At 51.5% G+C, this 16,608-nt stretch overlaps 1 protein-coding gene across 7 annotated transcripts in view; it reads right to left on the bottom strand.

Annotated features, from left to right (window-relative positions):
* AK8 (adenylate kinase 8) overlaps positions 1–16,608 on the bottom strand; it is a 132,400-nt gene that overhangs the window by 83,805 nt on the left and 31,987 nt on the right. For 4 of the 7 annotated variants that reach the window (XM_055400002.2, XM_055399999.2, XM_088841050.1 and 1 more), the window contains 3 exons: positions 1,574–1,655; positions 969–1,040; positions 292–492 (listed from right to left, as the gene is read on the bottom strand). In XM_055400002.2, the coding sequence (XP_055255977.2) occupies positions 292–492; positions 969–1,040; positions 1,574–1,655 (355 nt within the window). Of the gene's footprint in view, positions 1–291; positions 493–966; positions 1,041–1,573; positions 1,656–16,608 lie in introns of those variants that run through there. The other 3 variants (XM_055400001.2, XM_088841052.1, XM_088841053.1) reach the window with 3 other exon arrangements.

Raw genomic sequence — 16,608 nt, 5'->3', positions numbered from 1 at the left:
AGTCCCACCCACTGGACCACCAGGGAAGTCCCAGGGCAAGACTGCATGCTCCTTGCCTCCCACCCCGTCCCCCGCCTCTCCTGGCTCCACTGTCAAGTCTGATGACCACTCAGGGTGTAGAGTATTAGCCCAGGGTCTCTGAGGGGGACGCTCTTGGCGACCCCACACTTGTTTCTGGGCAGGGATCCTGGGCCGCCCACGACTTGACTCCCCCGCTCCCAGGCACACCCCGGACACTGCCAGATGAAGTGACGTGGGGACGAGACTGGTGGAGAGGTCGTCTGGGTTTACCCTGGTAGAAGACATCCACGCAGGGCTGGTCTGCGTTGATGGCCTTCAGGATCTTGGGGTAAGAGGGGAGGATCCTGACGATGTTCCTGTGATACTCGAGCAGCTTCCGCGCCGTCTCCCCCTCAGAGATGCCTGCGGGCACCATCAGGCGGTTCTGGATTTCCGACTCGGGGGGCCAGTCGAAGGTGGTGTGATAGATCTCTGCCAGAGAGAGGGCTGCGGTTAGAGTCACCTGCCCGTCCTGGAAGCAGAGCCTGAGGGTCCCAGGACACCTGTCCGCCCACCAGGTCCGCCCACCCCGGCGGTGGCTGCATGCTGCTCCCCCATTGCTGCTAGTAACAAAGTGATGAGGATGCTAGGGTTGAGGGGAAGGGCGGTGGGGGCCTTCTGAGCGCTCACTCTGTGCCGGGCACCCACCCGCAGGCTCTCTGCCTTCTCATGGGGATCAGGTCAGAAGGCGGGGCTTGGTGCTCTCAGCCTCAAGTCCAGGTGAGAACACCGAGCCTGAGACACTGGGCAGCCCCTCCCGCGGCCCATGGCTAGAAGCGGGCAGGGACCTCGATCTGTCTGCTGCCCAAGCTGAGAGGGGGTGCTCACTGAGGGGTGGGGGCTGTGATTAGGATCTGAGGCCTCTGAGACCCCACTGGGCTGGTAGATGTAGATGAATACTGCCACACCTCCAGTCTGAGGGTCTGTCCTCTTCCCCAAGTTTCTCTCAATCAGGACGGCATCTGGGGCACTCAGCACGACTGGGCAGAGAAGGAAAGAAGCAAAACCAGACACTAAAACACCCACCACCTCCCCCCCCCCATCAACCCCTTGAGAGAGAGGTCAGAACACAGACATAGAATCTCAGGACAGAGGTCGCCTGTGCATGAACACGGCCTGCCGACCGCCTTCAGGGCCACCGATAACTGTGACATCCCTGTACAGAAGGCTTTTGCCACATTTGGGATTATTTCCTAAAGAGAGCTTCTCAGTGGTTTCCAGTTTCCAGTGATTTCTCAGAGTTTCCCATGCTTGAGATGGGGGGCTTCCTGAAACAGGGAATCCCCAGGGTCAGAGCAAAGCCCCAGGTTCCTCAGCACAAGCCCCTAATGCATTTAGCTCTTGGAGAACTCAGCTGAGCAGCCCTCCTGGTTCTTGCCGAGTCACAGGCCCATCAAACCCCCTGCTGGATGGTGGCGCCTGGGCTGAGGGTGGGCACTGGGGAGCCGCTGACACAGCACAGGGTGGGCACTAACTCATGGGGTCTGCAGCTCTGGTTGGCGGGGCTACTCACTGACGTGTCTCGGGGAGATGCCAAGGGTCTGGATTGTCAGAGCCTGCTCCCGTGTCTCGGGGATACCGTCCAGAATCCAGCCCTAGAAATAGGATGTGGAAAGAGGCTCACCTATGTTTACTTTCTCAGATTGGTGGGGCAGTTATTATAAAAAGAATATTGAGGCTTCCCTGGTTGGTCCAGTGGCTAAGACCCTGTGCTCCCAATGCAGGGGACCGAGGATCAATCCCCAGTCAGGGAACTAAGATCCTACATGCCAACAACTAAAGACCCACAGGCCGCCACAAAGACCCAGCACATCCAAATAAATAAAGAATAAATGTTTTTTTAAAAAGGAATATCATATCATACCTTTCTAGAAAGACTGGAACTTCTAAGATAAGAGAAAGTAAATGCTTCTGATAGCTGAATCAACCTTCCTTAACAATCCCTCTCATAATATCACAGTCCCTTCTGAACCTGACGTTTGTGATGATGGTCACAACATAGACATTTTCTGTCCTGTTTTTTTTTTTTCCATCCCACGATAGCCACACTGCATTTGTTTCACACTGACCCACCTCTTCACTGGCCATATAACGTCCCACCGGTAAGCGGTCTCACTTACTGAACCATGCCCCATGACTGGACATTTCACCCACCGACCATTCGCACTGTTATAAATAATACCGTAAGGAACATCTTCGTGTTGTGGCTCTTTCCACATTTTGGATTATTTCCCAAAGACAGCTTCTCAGATATGAGAGGCAAGGAACCATCAGGGGCAGAACAAAAGCCCACAAGTCCTGGATGAACAGAGCATTAGGAGGCCTGAGTCCAAGTTTCTGTTCCTAGTGAACTTGTTTTAGGGCTGAACTTCTTCAGGCACCTTCTTGGATCAGCTGGGGAACCGGTTTAGAAGATTTATTTTCATGAACCCTTTCAGTCCAATTGTGAGGGTCACACACAATTGCTGCATTCTATGTGGAAAATACTACAGGGTTGAATCAATCATACTTGTCGCTGGTTGACACCACCAACCCACAACCAGCTACTGTTAACACTCTGGTGCATCTCCTTCCAGGCTTCACATATGGATATCTTTTTTTCCTGGTTGGGGGTGGGGAAGGCAGTAGAGGGAGAAAAATCACACTGTACATACTATTTTGTAAGCTGTTCTTTTCATATAGTGAGAACACTTCATGCACACTTTCCCACATCACAGAATTCTCCTCTCCTGGGAGTTTTTGCAGCTGCCAAGCATTGCATGAATTGACCTGCCAAATGCTAATGAATCACATACTGCTGCTCATTTAGTTTCATTCCACTACTTAAAAAGAAACAAAACTATTTATGAGGGACTTTCTAGTGGTCCGGTAGTTAAGGCTCCAGCTTCCATTGCAGCGGGTGCAGGCTCAATCCCTTGTTGGGGAACTAAGATCCCACATGCATTTTGGTATGCACACCCCCCAAAGAAAAACCCTGATAAATTTCTAAAAGTTGATACCTTCTTTTATCATTTTTGATACATTTTGCCACATCAAGCTACAAACTTGCCCATCAGTTTCTGAACCCAAGGGCAGATCACCTGTTTAGTTTCCCTGCATCTTGGTCACTGTCAGGCTCTATCTCAGGGAAAGTCTGTCCAGCAAGACAACATAGTGTTGCTGTTTTCATTTGCATCTTTTTGAGCGCTAATGAGGCTTGATATTTTTTCCATGTGTGCACTGGTTATTTGAAATTGCACTTTTCCAAAATGTCCATTCATGTCATCTTGTCACTCTGCCTTGGGGTTTATCCCCTTATTTGTTGACAAGAGCTCTTTACATATTAAGAATATTAACTTATTTCGGCAACTGCTATCAGAGACTCCTTGAGGCAAACAAAGCGACCAACATTTTCCACGGTTTGGCTTTGGCCTTTTAATTTTGTGCATATGTTTTTTAACACACAAGTTTACGGCCAAATCAATCAGTAGTTTTTTCTTCGGATTCTGGTGTTGAGTGGATGTATAAAAAGGCCCTTGTCACTGCAAAAGCTGGTAAATATTCACCTGCATTTAAACTGTGTTCTCTTAATAGTTTAATTCTTTACCCTGAAAAAAGTATATTTAATAGAGCCACTTTTTTCAAAAATGATGTGGGCCTGACCTAACCCATTTTTATGTTGATTTCCAACTATCCCAGGGTCATCATTGAAACAGCCTGTCCTCTTCCCTTTGTTGGTTTAGTCGCTAAATCGTGTCTGACTCTGGTGACCACACAGATATCTGGCCAGGCTCTTCTGTTCATGGGATTTTCCAGGCAAGAATTCTAGAGTGGGTTGCCATTTCCTTCTCCGGGGCATCTTCCAGACCCAGGAATTGAACCTGGGTCTCCTGCATTGCCAGTGGATTCTTTACCAACTGAGCTGCAAGGGAAGCCCCTCTTCCCTCTAAATATCAAAAAAAATTTAACACAGTCTACATGTTGGTGTGATGTTGGTTCTGGCATCTTTCTTCCTGTAGACTCTTGTGTCAGATTCACACTGTTTAAATTACTGTTGTTTTATAATTTATTGTTCTATCTAGTAGGAGATGCTCCTCCTTCATTTTCTTTTTTTAAAAAAAAATTTGTTCCTCCAGGTAGACAGAAGACTGTTTTGTTAAGTTCCAAAGATATAAATTCTACAAGGTTGGAGATGACATTAAATATAGAGATTAATTTATAGAGGATGGACACTTTTATGTCAAGTCAAAACATCTTCCTGGGAATTCCCTAGTAGTACAGTGGTTATGACACAGCTCTCTTCCTGACAGGGCTCCAGGTTCGATTCCTGGTCAAGGGGCTAAGATTCTGCAAGTCACGTGACCACAAAAAAAAAATCTTCTCATTTGTTTACATTGTTTTTCTCTTTTTTTGATCTCCCCCAATAATATCCACATTAAACAATTTCTAGAGTCTTCAAATCCCTTGAGTCTGGGGTTATACATGTGTCTCGGTTGCTCAGTCGTATCCAGGTCTTGTGGCCCCATGGACTGCAGCCTGCCAGGCTCCTCTGTCCATGGGATTTCCCAGGCAAGAACACTGGAGTGGGGTGCCATTTCCTTCTCCAGGGGTCTTCTTTACCACTGAGCCCCCTGGGACGCCCTCACATATATGCTATTTAATGCCTTCAACTTGATGGTCAGATAAAGCAAGATTTGGAAGGGTGAAATAAAGCCACAGATTATCTCAGGTCTCCCTTCCTTTCGGGGAAGGGAGAAAAAGAATAGCTTATTCATTTACCAGGCAAGGGGGGACATAGCGGTCTCTTGCCTCAAAAAACTGGGTCCCCCTTAGATCTCCACTCTGTGGTGAGAGGTGTCAGGCAACCCCAAGCGGATGCCCAGTTTTCTAAGGATGGCTCCCAGAAGGGGGCTCCCCCCTGCCATAGGCCCCGCCCTCTCAGCAATTATAAGAACTTGGTTGCTTTAAGGTCAGAGGATGGACTGATGGGATAAACTCAAACCCAAGGTCACTTGTAACTCATAACACCTGATGTATAGAACACCACGTGGTCGAGGGCAAGTCATGTCTTTCTTTAGTAAAAGGGGAACGGGTCACATTTCTTCAATATTGAAATATTTAGGCTCTAATAGCCTCAACTGACAGTTAAAAAAAAAGCTAAACAAATTTACAGAGTAAAGAGTGTTGGAAAAAATCAGGCACACTTTCATTAATTTCTTAAATTATGCAGGAGAACATGCAGCCACAGAGGCCCTGGATTCTAGAACTAATGAAGCAAAAGTGAAAAAAAAAAATAGAAACCAAGATTTTTTAACAGCCTTTTGCTCCCTCAAGTCCTCGTTATAGCCAGCCAAGTGTTGGCTGCAGCTCTTAGAAAAGCAAACACCTACATAAGCGCGCACCCCTACAGGAACCAGGAGGTGTGGGGTCTGAAACCCGCCCCCTAACTTACGGTTCTGGAAGCCGAACCTGAATGTTCTGAACTTTGGCCACATTCAGACCCCTTCATTTTTTCCATATCTGGAAGGGAGAGAGCTGGAGCCCACTGACCACTTCTAGGACCGGGGCTGGTAATTCTGTTTCGAATCCCGGTTTTGAAGCTGAAAGGAGGGTGGAACTACGCCTTCGCTCAGCACCGAGAAAGACCTCCGCTTTTAATACTGCATTACTGAGCAATCATTATAATCTCACCCATAAATTTGCAGCTGATATCAGTATGTGGTCCAAAGCTTTTAGAACTATTCAGGGAAACAGCTCTCGCCGACTGGAGAAAGCGGGCCTTCCAATTACACAGGGGAAGTGCAGCAAAGTGAGGAACATCTTCCTAATTAGCTGGCGTAGTGCAGACGTGACATTGAAGGAGGGAGAAGGCGGGGGCGGGGGCGGGGGTGGGTGCGGCTCGAAGCGAATCCCTCCCGGGCCACCTTGGCTCTCTGGGTCTACGCTTCCAGACTTAGGGAGATGGTCCAATCACCCCAGGTGCAAAGAAACGAGGTCCCTGGGGGACACACCTCCTTCCCCTTCCCCATCACCCTACATCTTAGCATTCGGATCTCAGCCTGCATGCTGCTTCCTCAGAAAGGCCTTCTCTGATGAGCCAGTCTTAAGGAGTCACCCAGTCACTCTATCACATCATCTGTTGACCTCTTAGGGTGGCACCCACACCCCACTAGTCCCTGCCTCAGCTCGCCTGGGAAGGAAGGCTACAGTGACCAAGGCCTCTACGTCAGGGAGTGTGGCTCGTGGAGCGTCCTCGAGATGGAAGCCCCAGGCTTAGTACCTGGAAAAGATCTTTCCCAGAGCTGCCCCCAAGGCCCGCTTTTTAAAACCACGTATTCATTCGGCTGTGCCAGGCCTTACTGCTGCGTGTGGGATCTTCCCTCTTTGTCGCAGCACGTGGGGCCATTAGTTGTGGCACATGGCGATGTTACTTGTGGCGTGTGAACTCTCAGTTGTGTTATGTGGGATCTAGTTCCCTGACCAGTGATCAGACTCGGGGGGGCGGGGTGCAGAGTCTTAGCCACTGGACCACCAGGGAAGTCCCCCAGAGCTCCTCCCTTTATAGTGGTTATTCCCAACTGCCCGGTGGCAAATGAAGCACACTTTCGAGGGGAAACAGCAATTCTGGTTGAGAGCAAGCTGCTGGCCGCAAATTCTGGCAAAGCAGGAAGTCATCCATCAGTCAGCAGCATCCGCGCCCTGCCGCGATGGGATGCTGGCACGCTGCGTCGTGAGGGTCGTGGGTCTGACTTCCAGGAGCCACTGGATGCCGAGGTAGCAGTCAGTCCCTAATTAGAATACGTTATCCGTCTTCCTGGCACTTCAGTGAAATGTCTATTCTGCTGCTCCGGAGCCGCAGCTTTGTTCTGAGCAGGCTAATTGATATTCCGAGGCCTCCGCTCGCCGTACCCCCGTGGCTCGCTTCTGTTTTATCACACATCAAAAAGGCCGTATGCTCAGGGCACTCCTGCACCAGCACAGAGCTGGAGGCCTGCACAGCTGCGCAGGGTTCGGTATCAGAGGAGGGACAAGCACCGAGCAGATGTCACAGATGGAAAAAAAAAGAGAAAAGGGAAGCAAAGCAGCCCGCCAGCCCAGGGAACGTGGCAGGGCCCCCGCAGAGCACGGCCCACTCTGTGTGAACACTGGCCTCTCCTGCCCTCCTGACTATTATTAAAGCGCAATTAGCAACTTCACACCACAGGACTCTTGCCCTCTGAGCCCTCAGCCTGTTTGATGCGGTGCCCTTGTCTCCTCCCCTCTCCTCCAAAGACCAGAGTGGGGGCGCTCCCCTGGGTTCTCCGGAGGACGCCCTGATTCCACCTCCCAGATCTGACTGCAGGCTCTGGAGGCTCTATCCCAGGCGTTCCCTGGAGCCGGAGGCCGATTCCTCAAGGTCCCAGGGAGGCAATCTGAGGCTGAAGGTTTGTGTCTGATCAATCAGCTCACTCAGCTCAAAGTCTGAATCGGGGACATGTCACAAGATGCCTCGTGGGCCTCCCACCTCCCTCCGTTTTTTTCTTGTGAAATGTTATAGTTTCCCCACTATCTAGAAAGGAGATTCTGATCAGCCGGAAAAGAAACGCATATTAAAAGATTCAGTTTGGGAAACTGATATGCTTCAAGACAACTGGTGAGAAAGATGACAGTATTTTGATGGTTACGGAAAGGCTAATGTCACGTTGAGCCAGTATCGGTTCCTCTGGCTCAGACAGGAACGTACCAGTCTTAGCCCGCCATGGATCCTCGGACGCCTTCCATAGTCAGCTCGTCTGAGAGATGACTAGTGGGAAGTTTGACTGTGAAGTTTAATCTCAAACAATAGGCAACGCCTGCCGGCGCCCCTGACTGGCACACCCTGCAGCGGGCCGGGCTGCTCTGGAGCTCGCCTGCATGCTGGCTCGGCCGCCCCACGAGGCTCTGCCAGGCCGCCTTCAGCGTCTGTGCTCAGACAGGCTGAGACGTGCAGGAGTGGTGTTTCCAAGTAACCGACGGAGCCGGGTTCCACCCATCTTGGCAAATCAGTGACACACGCCTAATGGTTTTCTAAACAAACACGAATCTGGGAAAATCCATACTCCTGGGTCCCGCTGGTTAAAAGCCACTGATCTCCAGGGTGCTGAGATTCGGTAAAACGCAGATGTGAATGTTTAAGAGGTCACTGTTGTTGTTCAGTCACTAAGCCATTTCTGACTCTTTGCAACCCCGTGGACTGCAGCACGCTAGGCTCCTCTGTCCTCCACTGTCTCCTGGAGTTTGCTCAACGGAGTTTGCTCCATTGAGTCAGTAATGCTATCTAACCATCTCATCCTCTGCCACCCCCTTCTCCTTTTGCCTAAAATCCTTCCCAGCATCAGGGTCTTTTCCAAAGAGTCAGCTCTTTGTATCAGGTAGCCAAAGTATTGGAGCTTCAGCTTCAGCATCAGTCCTTCCAAAGAATATTCAGGGTTGATTTCCTTTAGGATTGACTGGTTTGATCACCCTGCTGTCCAAGGGACTCTCAAGAGTCTTCTCCAGAGGTTTGGTGGGGTTTTTTTGTTCCCAAACAGCTAAGAAATGTTTTAAAATCAAATTCACATAAAAATGGACCAGTTCCACCCCAGCTCCTCACCTGGGAGGATGCCGAAATGACCCACTGCAGAGAAACTTGCTTTGCTGCATCACATTTAGTTTCCAGGTTCAGACACAGTGGGCAATGGTTGAAAGCACAACAAGTGGATACCTCGACAAGGTCCAGTTAACGGGTCCGTTCTTTCCAAGCCCTTTAGAGCCTGTCTGTGGTGTAGACTCGTCTCTTCAGAAATAAGATTAGCCCATCAGGATGCCAGTTTACCAATGTGCTGAAGAGCAGAGCCTTGGGAATCAGCCTCTGCCACTGCCAGCCATGACTTTTAACATCTCTGGGCCTTGCTCTCCTTCTCTGCAAAACGGGGACACTAACAACCATCTACCCCACAGCTGCCGGGATGATGAAATGAGGAGTACAAACAGACAGTGATAAAACAAGCATGAGGCCTGGTGATGAAGAACCAGACAGGCTATGGTAACTAATTTATTACTGTCATTATAATTCTGACCAAGGCGAACTCTGTTCTTTCCCTCTACCCCCGTTCAAGAAGGCATCCCACTTAGGACTGTAGAAATTAATATAAAAAATTCATTTTAAAAGACAGTCTCAGGGATCTGTCCCTGGTGGTCCAGTGGTTAAGAATCTGCCTTGAAAATGCGGGGGATTTATGTTTGATCCCTGGGCCAGGAGCAAGGATCCCACATGCTGCTGGGCAACTAAGCCCGCACGCACCGCAGCTAGAGAAAGCCTGTCTGCCGCAACGAAGACCCAGCAGAGCCAAAATAAATAAAGTAAAATAAATGAAAAGACAGTCTCCTGGAAAGAGCAGTAGCTGGCATTCCGGGTATGAACTAAGAAAAGCTTTCTGATTAACGAAGACTTGGGAAAAACACGTTTCGCTGAAAGCGAGGGAATCTAGTGGACTGTGGCCTAGTGCAGAGCCATTCCCGTGGGCTTCTGTGTGCCAGCGCCTGACTGGGGGCCTCCCGGGGAGCCTGCACCCCGGAAATCACAGTCAGGAGCCAGCATGTGGGAAACAAGCCCGAGGGCCCCTCCATTCACCTGTCCATGCATCCATGCATCCACCAGTTCATTTACTCACCGCTTCATGCAGAACGCTGGGTTTTCATACCAAAAAGTTCAGGAGCCCTCGGCTGGGGGGCTTGTCTGCTAGGCAGCCCTGGGGCTGATCGGTCACTGGTTCATTTAACTACCTACCCCCAAGTCTGGCTGACCCAAGTCTGGTCACTTAGGGCTCTTTTCTAATTGGCTGTGGATTGTGCAAGGCACTGAACATCACCTATAAAATTAGAGGATTGGAACAGGTAACTTCTAGCAAAGACAATTATGGTCTAACAAAGACATTTTGAGAATAAACAGCCTGCTGTTCATAATTATGCAGGGAAAAAAGGCATCAACCAGGAAGAGGGACTGTCCTGCCTCTGAGGGTCTTTGCACATGAAAACATCCTAATTTACTTGCAGCCCTGCAGACTGACTCTCCTATGAAACTCTGCCAGCTCCCCAAAATCATGAAAAGAAGGGGAAAACCCCACTAGGCAGTGGGGGCAGAGCTTGGGGGGGGTCACAATTACCAGGTCTGATCAACACCTGAAATGACTCCTCTCCCGGGGCCTTCCAAAGGGCACCCTGAAGGTTGAGTGCTGGGTCTAAGCTGGGTGTGTGTGTCTGCCTAGAGTCCTGGCCTCGTTCTCAGATTTGAAAAGGAGAGAGAGAGGCAAGGTCTGAGGAGTCGCCTGGGCTCCGTGGACATGGGGCCCTGCTGCCTCTCACTCCCTCTCTCCCCATCGGAACCACATTCTTCCTCGGCCTCAGTCCCCTGGGACACTTGCTCTCAACACGTGAGGAAGCCCAGACCACTTTCCACACCTTCCTAAGCTCATCTCAACTCAGGCCGGTGGTCTTCCGTTGCCAGAGACCAGACCCTAGGGTGCCGCTCCAGGAAAAGCCCAACCTGACCGTGTCGGAAGGAGAATGTGACAGGGCCTACTGCAGAGAATGAGAGCTCATCAGCTGAGGGACTAGTGAATCCCACGCAGCCTCGACACGTCACAGGCACACTGAACACATCTGCGCATGTGCTCTGCTGTGCTAACCAACACGCTTATTCATCATTAACATCATGAGTGTGTCCTGGGCTGGGCTCAGCTGCTCAGTCATGTCCGACTCTCTGAGACTCATTGGACTGTAGCCTGCCAGGTTCCTCTGTCTGTGGGATTTTTCAGGTAAGAGCACTGGAGTGGTTGCCAGTAGTATGTATAATTCAAATTGGAGGTCGTTAATATGTCACAGATTATAGCTAAAAATCAATCAGTTTAGTTTCTGCAATTCTTCAAACATGTACTGAACGACAATATTGAGCCAGCTGGGACCCCGGACCCGCACTAAGCAGCTGTATCAATTGATCTGCAAAGCGGGGATGCTGCTGACATTATCAGCATCGTCACCCTGGGGTTCAGGGTGAGGCGCTGTGACAAGCAGGAACCGCAGGCTCGAGGTCTGGTCGATGGCAGGTACTGGACGGAAGACGGCAGCTGGCACCATTTCCAGACTCAGCACATGCCATGCTTTTCCGGGTTGACCCCTGACCGGAAAACTAAGTCACACCAAGAGCTTGGCACTGGGGGACTGAGGATGCCCTTCAGTGCCGCCCTCCTGGGGGCTGTTTCCAGCTCTCAGGGTGGGGCAGGCCTCCTGCTGCGGCCTCTGGATCCATCATCCAACCAAGGGCAACGTGGCTGGTGGTCCCAAGTCCAGTCCTGTCTCCAGTGCCACTGGGCCTCTCCAGCGCTCTCTGGGGCTAGAACGTCGGGCTCTGCCCCGTGTTGCGGTCATCTCTTCTTCCTCCCCGACGGCAGCGAGAAGGGTCCTGAGAGCATCACAGGACACACCGCCCACACAGCACCCGGACGCTGCTGCTCAACGTGCAGACAGGTGGGCCACACATTCCACCATCAAGCCCAACATCACACGACAAAGGGCCCAGAAATACCCACAAGCAAGGGATCCGCGAGGGAATCCTCACTGGGCTCCTCCTGCACCCACCCTGGTCCCCAGAGCCCTGCTGCACGGTGATGTATGCCAGAAGTTTCCTGAGTGGAGTTCAGAACCGCCCTCGGAGGCCCTGCCATCCTGACTGCATCTGGACAAGAGGAACACACAGCCCCGGGCCTCAGCAAAGCTGTGGATCAATAAACCCGCACTCCTCAGAGGCCGCGGGTGACATCTACCAACCCGTGAGCATCAGAACAACGGCAGGAAAATTCTGCATTCCCTCTGTCGGAGGACGGGAGCTGGTAATTAATGCCAGCCCAATGACACCACCAGGAGAAATAAAACAAACAGCGGGTGGTTCCGCAGACCAGTATCGGGCTCCTCCGCTCCGACGGCATTTCCACCATAAAATACGGACTCCCGTTATGAGCAGGGAAGCATAAATCTGAGAGCAAAGATGAAAAAATAAACAAGACTCTAGAAACCTGCCAAGTAAATTTTAAACTTTTGGTTCCACAGTCAAAAGTATGCGGGACTTCCCTTGTGGTCCGGTGGTTAAGACTTCGCCTTCCAATGCAGGGAACACGAGTTCCATCGCCAGAGGGGGGGAAGCTAAGATCTCACACGCCTCTTGGCCAGAAAACCAAAACATAAAACAGAAGCAATACTATAACAAATTCAATAAAGACTTTTAAAATGGTCCACATCAAATTAAAAAAAAAAACCACCTTTAAAAAAAGTATGCTCCAGCATACCTCCTTTCTCATGAAATAACTGAATGTCTCCAGTATACTGAATGAGATTAAAAAGAATCCGCCTGCAATGAAGGAGACTCCAGTTCGATTCCTGGGTCGGGAAGATTCGCTGGAGAAAGAATAGGCTACCCACTCCAGCATTCTTGGGCTTCCCTTGTAGCTCAGCTGGTAAAGAATTCGCCTGCAGTGTGGGAGACCTGGGTTCGATCCCTGGGTTAGGAAGATCCCCTGGAGAAGGGAGAGGCTACCCACCCCAGTAATCTGGCCTGGAGAATTCCATGGACTGTATAGTCCACGGGGTCGCAAAGAGTCGGTCACAACTGAGTGAATTTCCCTTTCAAAAAGAAGTTAACCTGTGAACACAAAGGCTCGCTTTCTGTTTTCTGTAAAGGAAAGGCCTCTACCCGCTTCCAGTCTGCCTTGGGGATTTTCTCCTCCACTTAGGAAGCTGGGGGTGTGGTCAGAGGTCTGCCTTTGGCGATGTCACTCCAGTTGGAGGAGGGAGATGACGTGGAGCAGACACTGAACTTGCAGGACATCTGTGTGGAACAGCGAGCAGTTCCTCCCCCAGGCAGCACGCGTGTCCTTCCTTTACATCAGCAGCGGGTTTGGGTGCTGCAGCTTCCTGCTCTGCACAACAGGAGGAACCAGTGCTGAAGGCCTACCTGCACCGCCAGCGCCGGCCCGTGAAAGCGGGCACCGGTTCCTTCATTCTGTTGTCCCCTGCGGGACCGAGGACGGTCCCTGCCACACAGCAGTGCCCGGAGCCTCGGATGTAAAGACCCCGCAGGACGGTCGTCCAGACGCACGAGTGTGGCAGGGGTTCCCCAGCGTGTGCAGGGAAGGCTGGGGAACTGCGAGTGTGCCTTCGTCCTGACACACCCGCTGTGGCTCCAGCACCCGTGCGGGGCTTCGTTCTGGCCTTCGTTTCCCTCCTTCCTGATCTCTGCCACCATCCCAGAGGCCGACGAGTCCTGGGACAAGGCGGCATTTTCTGAACTCGCTGAAGTCGGGGCCTGGCTACATTCCAGTCCAGGGGGGACAGGTTCTGTTTTTTGGGCCTTTGCTTTTGGTGGGGGCATTGGGAAGACTTCCTGACCCCGGGCTGGGGATGAGGAGATGATGGTCAGAACTCAGCACCCTGAACACAGGCCTCTGCGTGGCCACCCTGGGGGGCACGCGGGTACAGCAGGTGAGTCTGTGCTATCAGGGTGGGCTATCCACTCGGTGGGTGGGACTCCAAGCACCCTGGTTTGGGAAATGGAAAGGAGAGGTGCTGTGACATGGAGCACAGCTGTGGAGGGCGCTGCCGCCATGGGAGCCCCCAGCATGCTGACCCCTGCCTCGTTCCCACTAAAGGCTGCTGCCCGGCCCGGCCCAGCCTGCAGGGGCTTCTGGCCTGACACCCGACAAGGAGCAGCCCTAACCTCCAGGGCCCTGGAGCTCCAGCCCACGTGGCAGCTCAGAGGAGGGTAGAAAAGCCACGGCAAGTGGACAGAAGCCGGGGCGGGGAGGCTCCAGCTGGCTCTGAGATGTCGCTTTTACCCCCAGGCACCACAATTAACTGCTAGCTCTCATCCATGTAGGTGTGGGACGCTGCAGAACTCACCAGAACAACAATTCTGGAATCACGCGGCGGGCTCACTGATGGGTTGGAGCCCACTGGACCCGGAGAGCAGAGGCCCCGCCCTAGCGCCCAGGGTGACCGTGGAGGAGGCAGCTTCCTGCTGCTCTCATCCGTTCACCTCACCAGGAAAGCAGGTGACCCTGCCTTGTGGGCCTCGGGCCAGCCTCGGGGCTGTACAGTGGGCTGTGCCCCCCAGAGCCCTCTCGGCCTGCCTGCAGCCCGAGGGCGCCCACACCCAGCCATGCTGGGGCCTGAGCAGCTGCCCCACGCCAAGTCCTGCTGCCGCCCCAGCCCAGGTATGCGAGGGCCAGCAGAGGTGGACATGAGCCGTCTGCGGAGGCCTCTGCCTTTTCGGGGTGATGAAACGCCCACCATCTGATGAGCCTTTACAATCGGTCACAGCCGTTCCCTCCCCACAGCTGGGGGAGGCGGCTGACCCTACATGCAAACATTTCTTCTTTCCCTCCTGGACCAGATACATCCAGACGGTCACATTCCAACTCGGTCTGGTCCTGGGGATGCGGACATGCCTTTGTCAAAGAGCCGGCACAAGATCACTGAGTCCTGGGCTAGAGCTTGTCCTGGCAGCCAGGAGAGGGGGCGGTCCACACCTGTCCTGGCCCGCGGGTCCCCTGATCTAGGCTAAGCCCCTTCCCCCATCCGGGCCTAAATTTCCCCTTTCAGAAAAGGTTTTAGGCACGAATATTTTCAAGAATTTTCTTTTTAGGAAAGTTGGTGAGACAAATTGAAATCCATCCACTGGGCACAGCGACTTCCACGAAATGCTGTATTTACTATTTCAGAATCAAGTGTCTCGGTGGTCTGTCCTCGTTACAGTCGAGGAGAGAGGAGGAGGTCACAGGCAGCCTCAGGACAGGATGCCAAGACCCCAGCGAAGGCAGGTTCCCAAACACTGGAACCCCGGGTCTGCTGGTGCACTGGCCGAACCTGATCAAGCTAGAGGAGACCACGGCCTAACATGAACCTCGAAAGCGCTGCTAATGGAGAATAATCTTCAGACGCAATCATCTGTTCCTACCAACAAAACTAGAACATTCACATTCCATGAAGCAGGCTCGATGGGTTTTAAACACCTTCCCCTCCTTGGGCCAACAGCGAACTGGGAACAGATTTCACGGGATTGCGTGAATGGTATTCCTTTGTTTATTCATTTCATAGATATTTCCTGAGTCTGTACCCAGGTACTGTGGGGGTTTCTGTGGGATTCTGTGGTGACTGGCACAGATGGGTCCTCACCTTCACAGAACTCACAGAGAAGATAAGGGTGCTGTGGGCTCATGTAACAGTCTGCCTGAAGAAGGGACTCTGTCCTGAGACAAAGAATTAAGAAGCAGCTGGCCAGCTCTGAGGCAGGAGTGGTGGGCTATCACAATGAAGAGAACGTTGGTGTGTTAGTTTTCTGTTGCTCTGCAACAAACGACCACAACCTTAGGGCTTAAAGCCACACATTCACCCCACGGTTCCCATGGACGGGGAGTCAGAGCACTGCTGAGCTGGATTCTCTGCTGGCGCCTTGGCCATCGAGGTGTCAGTGGGCTGCACTTGCATCTCGAGGTCAAACTGGGGAAGAACTGCTTCCAGATCCAACTGCATCCAAGCTCAGGCTGTGGAAGAATTTCCTTCCATGCTGCTCTGTGACTGAGGGCTCTAGTTCCTTGCTGGCTGGAGGTTGGGGACTGCCATTGGGTCCTCCAGGAGGCCCTCACAGGCTTCTCTAACACAGTGGCTGGCAAGGAGACTTTCTCTCTCATCTGCTAAGGTGAAGTCTTAGATAACGCAAGGCAATCACACCAGGGGCTTCCCTGATTGCTCTGTGGTAAAGAACCTGTCTGCCAATATAGGAGACTTGGGTTCAATCCCTGGGTCAGGAAGAGCCCCTGGAGAAGGGTATGGTTACCCACTCCAGTATTCTTGCCTGGAGAATTTCATAGACAGAGGAGCCTGGTGGGCTACAGTCCATGGAGTTGCAAAGAGTCAGACATGACTGAGCAATTAACACATATATACACAGTCCAGCAATCCCACTCTGGGCATATGTTCGGAGAAAACCATAATCCAAAAAGAAAACCATAATCCATGCACCCCAATGCTCACTGTAGCACTATTCACAGTAGCCAAGACGTGGAAGCAGCCTAAACGTCCATCGACAGAGGAATGGATAAAGATGTGGTGTGTGTGTATATATATATATAATGGAATAGTATTCAGCCCTAAAAAAGAATGAAATAATGCCACTTACAGCAACATGGATGGACCTAGAGATTATTCGAAGTAAGTCAGAAAGAGAAAGACAAATACTATCACTCATAGATGGAATCTAATTTTTAAAAATCATACAAATGAACTTATTCACAAAACAGAACGACTTACAGATATCAAAAACAAACATGGTCACCAAAGGGGAAACGTCGGGGGAGGATAAGTCAGGAGGTCGGGGTGGCCGTAAACATGCTGCCATATACAGCACAGGTAACCAACAAGGACTTCCTGTGTGGCACGGGGACTCTCCTCAATGCTCCACGAGAACCCACAGGAGAAAAGAATCTAAAGCAGAATTAATACACACATGTATAACTGAGTCAC

Source organism: Moschus berezovskii, chromosome 11 (assembly GCF_049115385.1).
Source record: "Moschus berezovskii isolate FMDL1 chromosome 11, NW_MosBer_1.0, whole genome shotgun sequence".
Classification (NCBI taxonomy): Eukaryota; Metazoa; Chordata; class Mammalia; order Artiodactyla; family Moschidae; genus Moschus; species Moschus berezovskii.
Note: the sequence above shows the minus strand (reverse complement) of the source record. Positions and strands in the feature narration are given on the sequence as shown.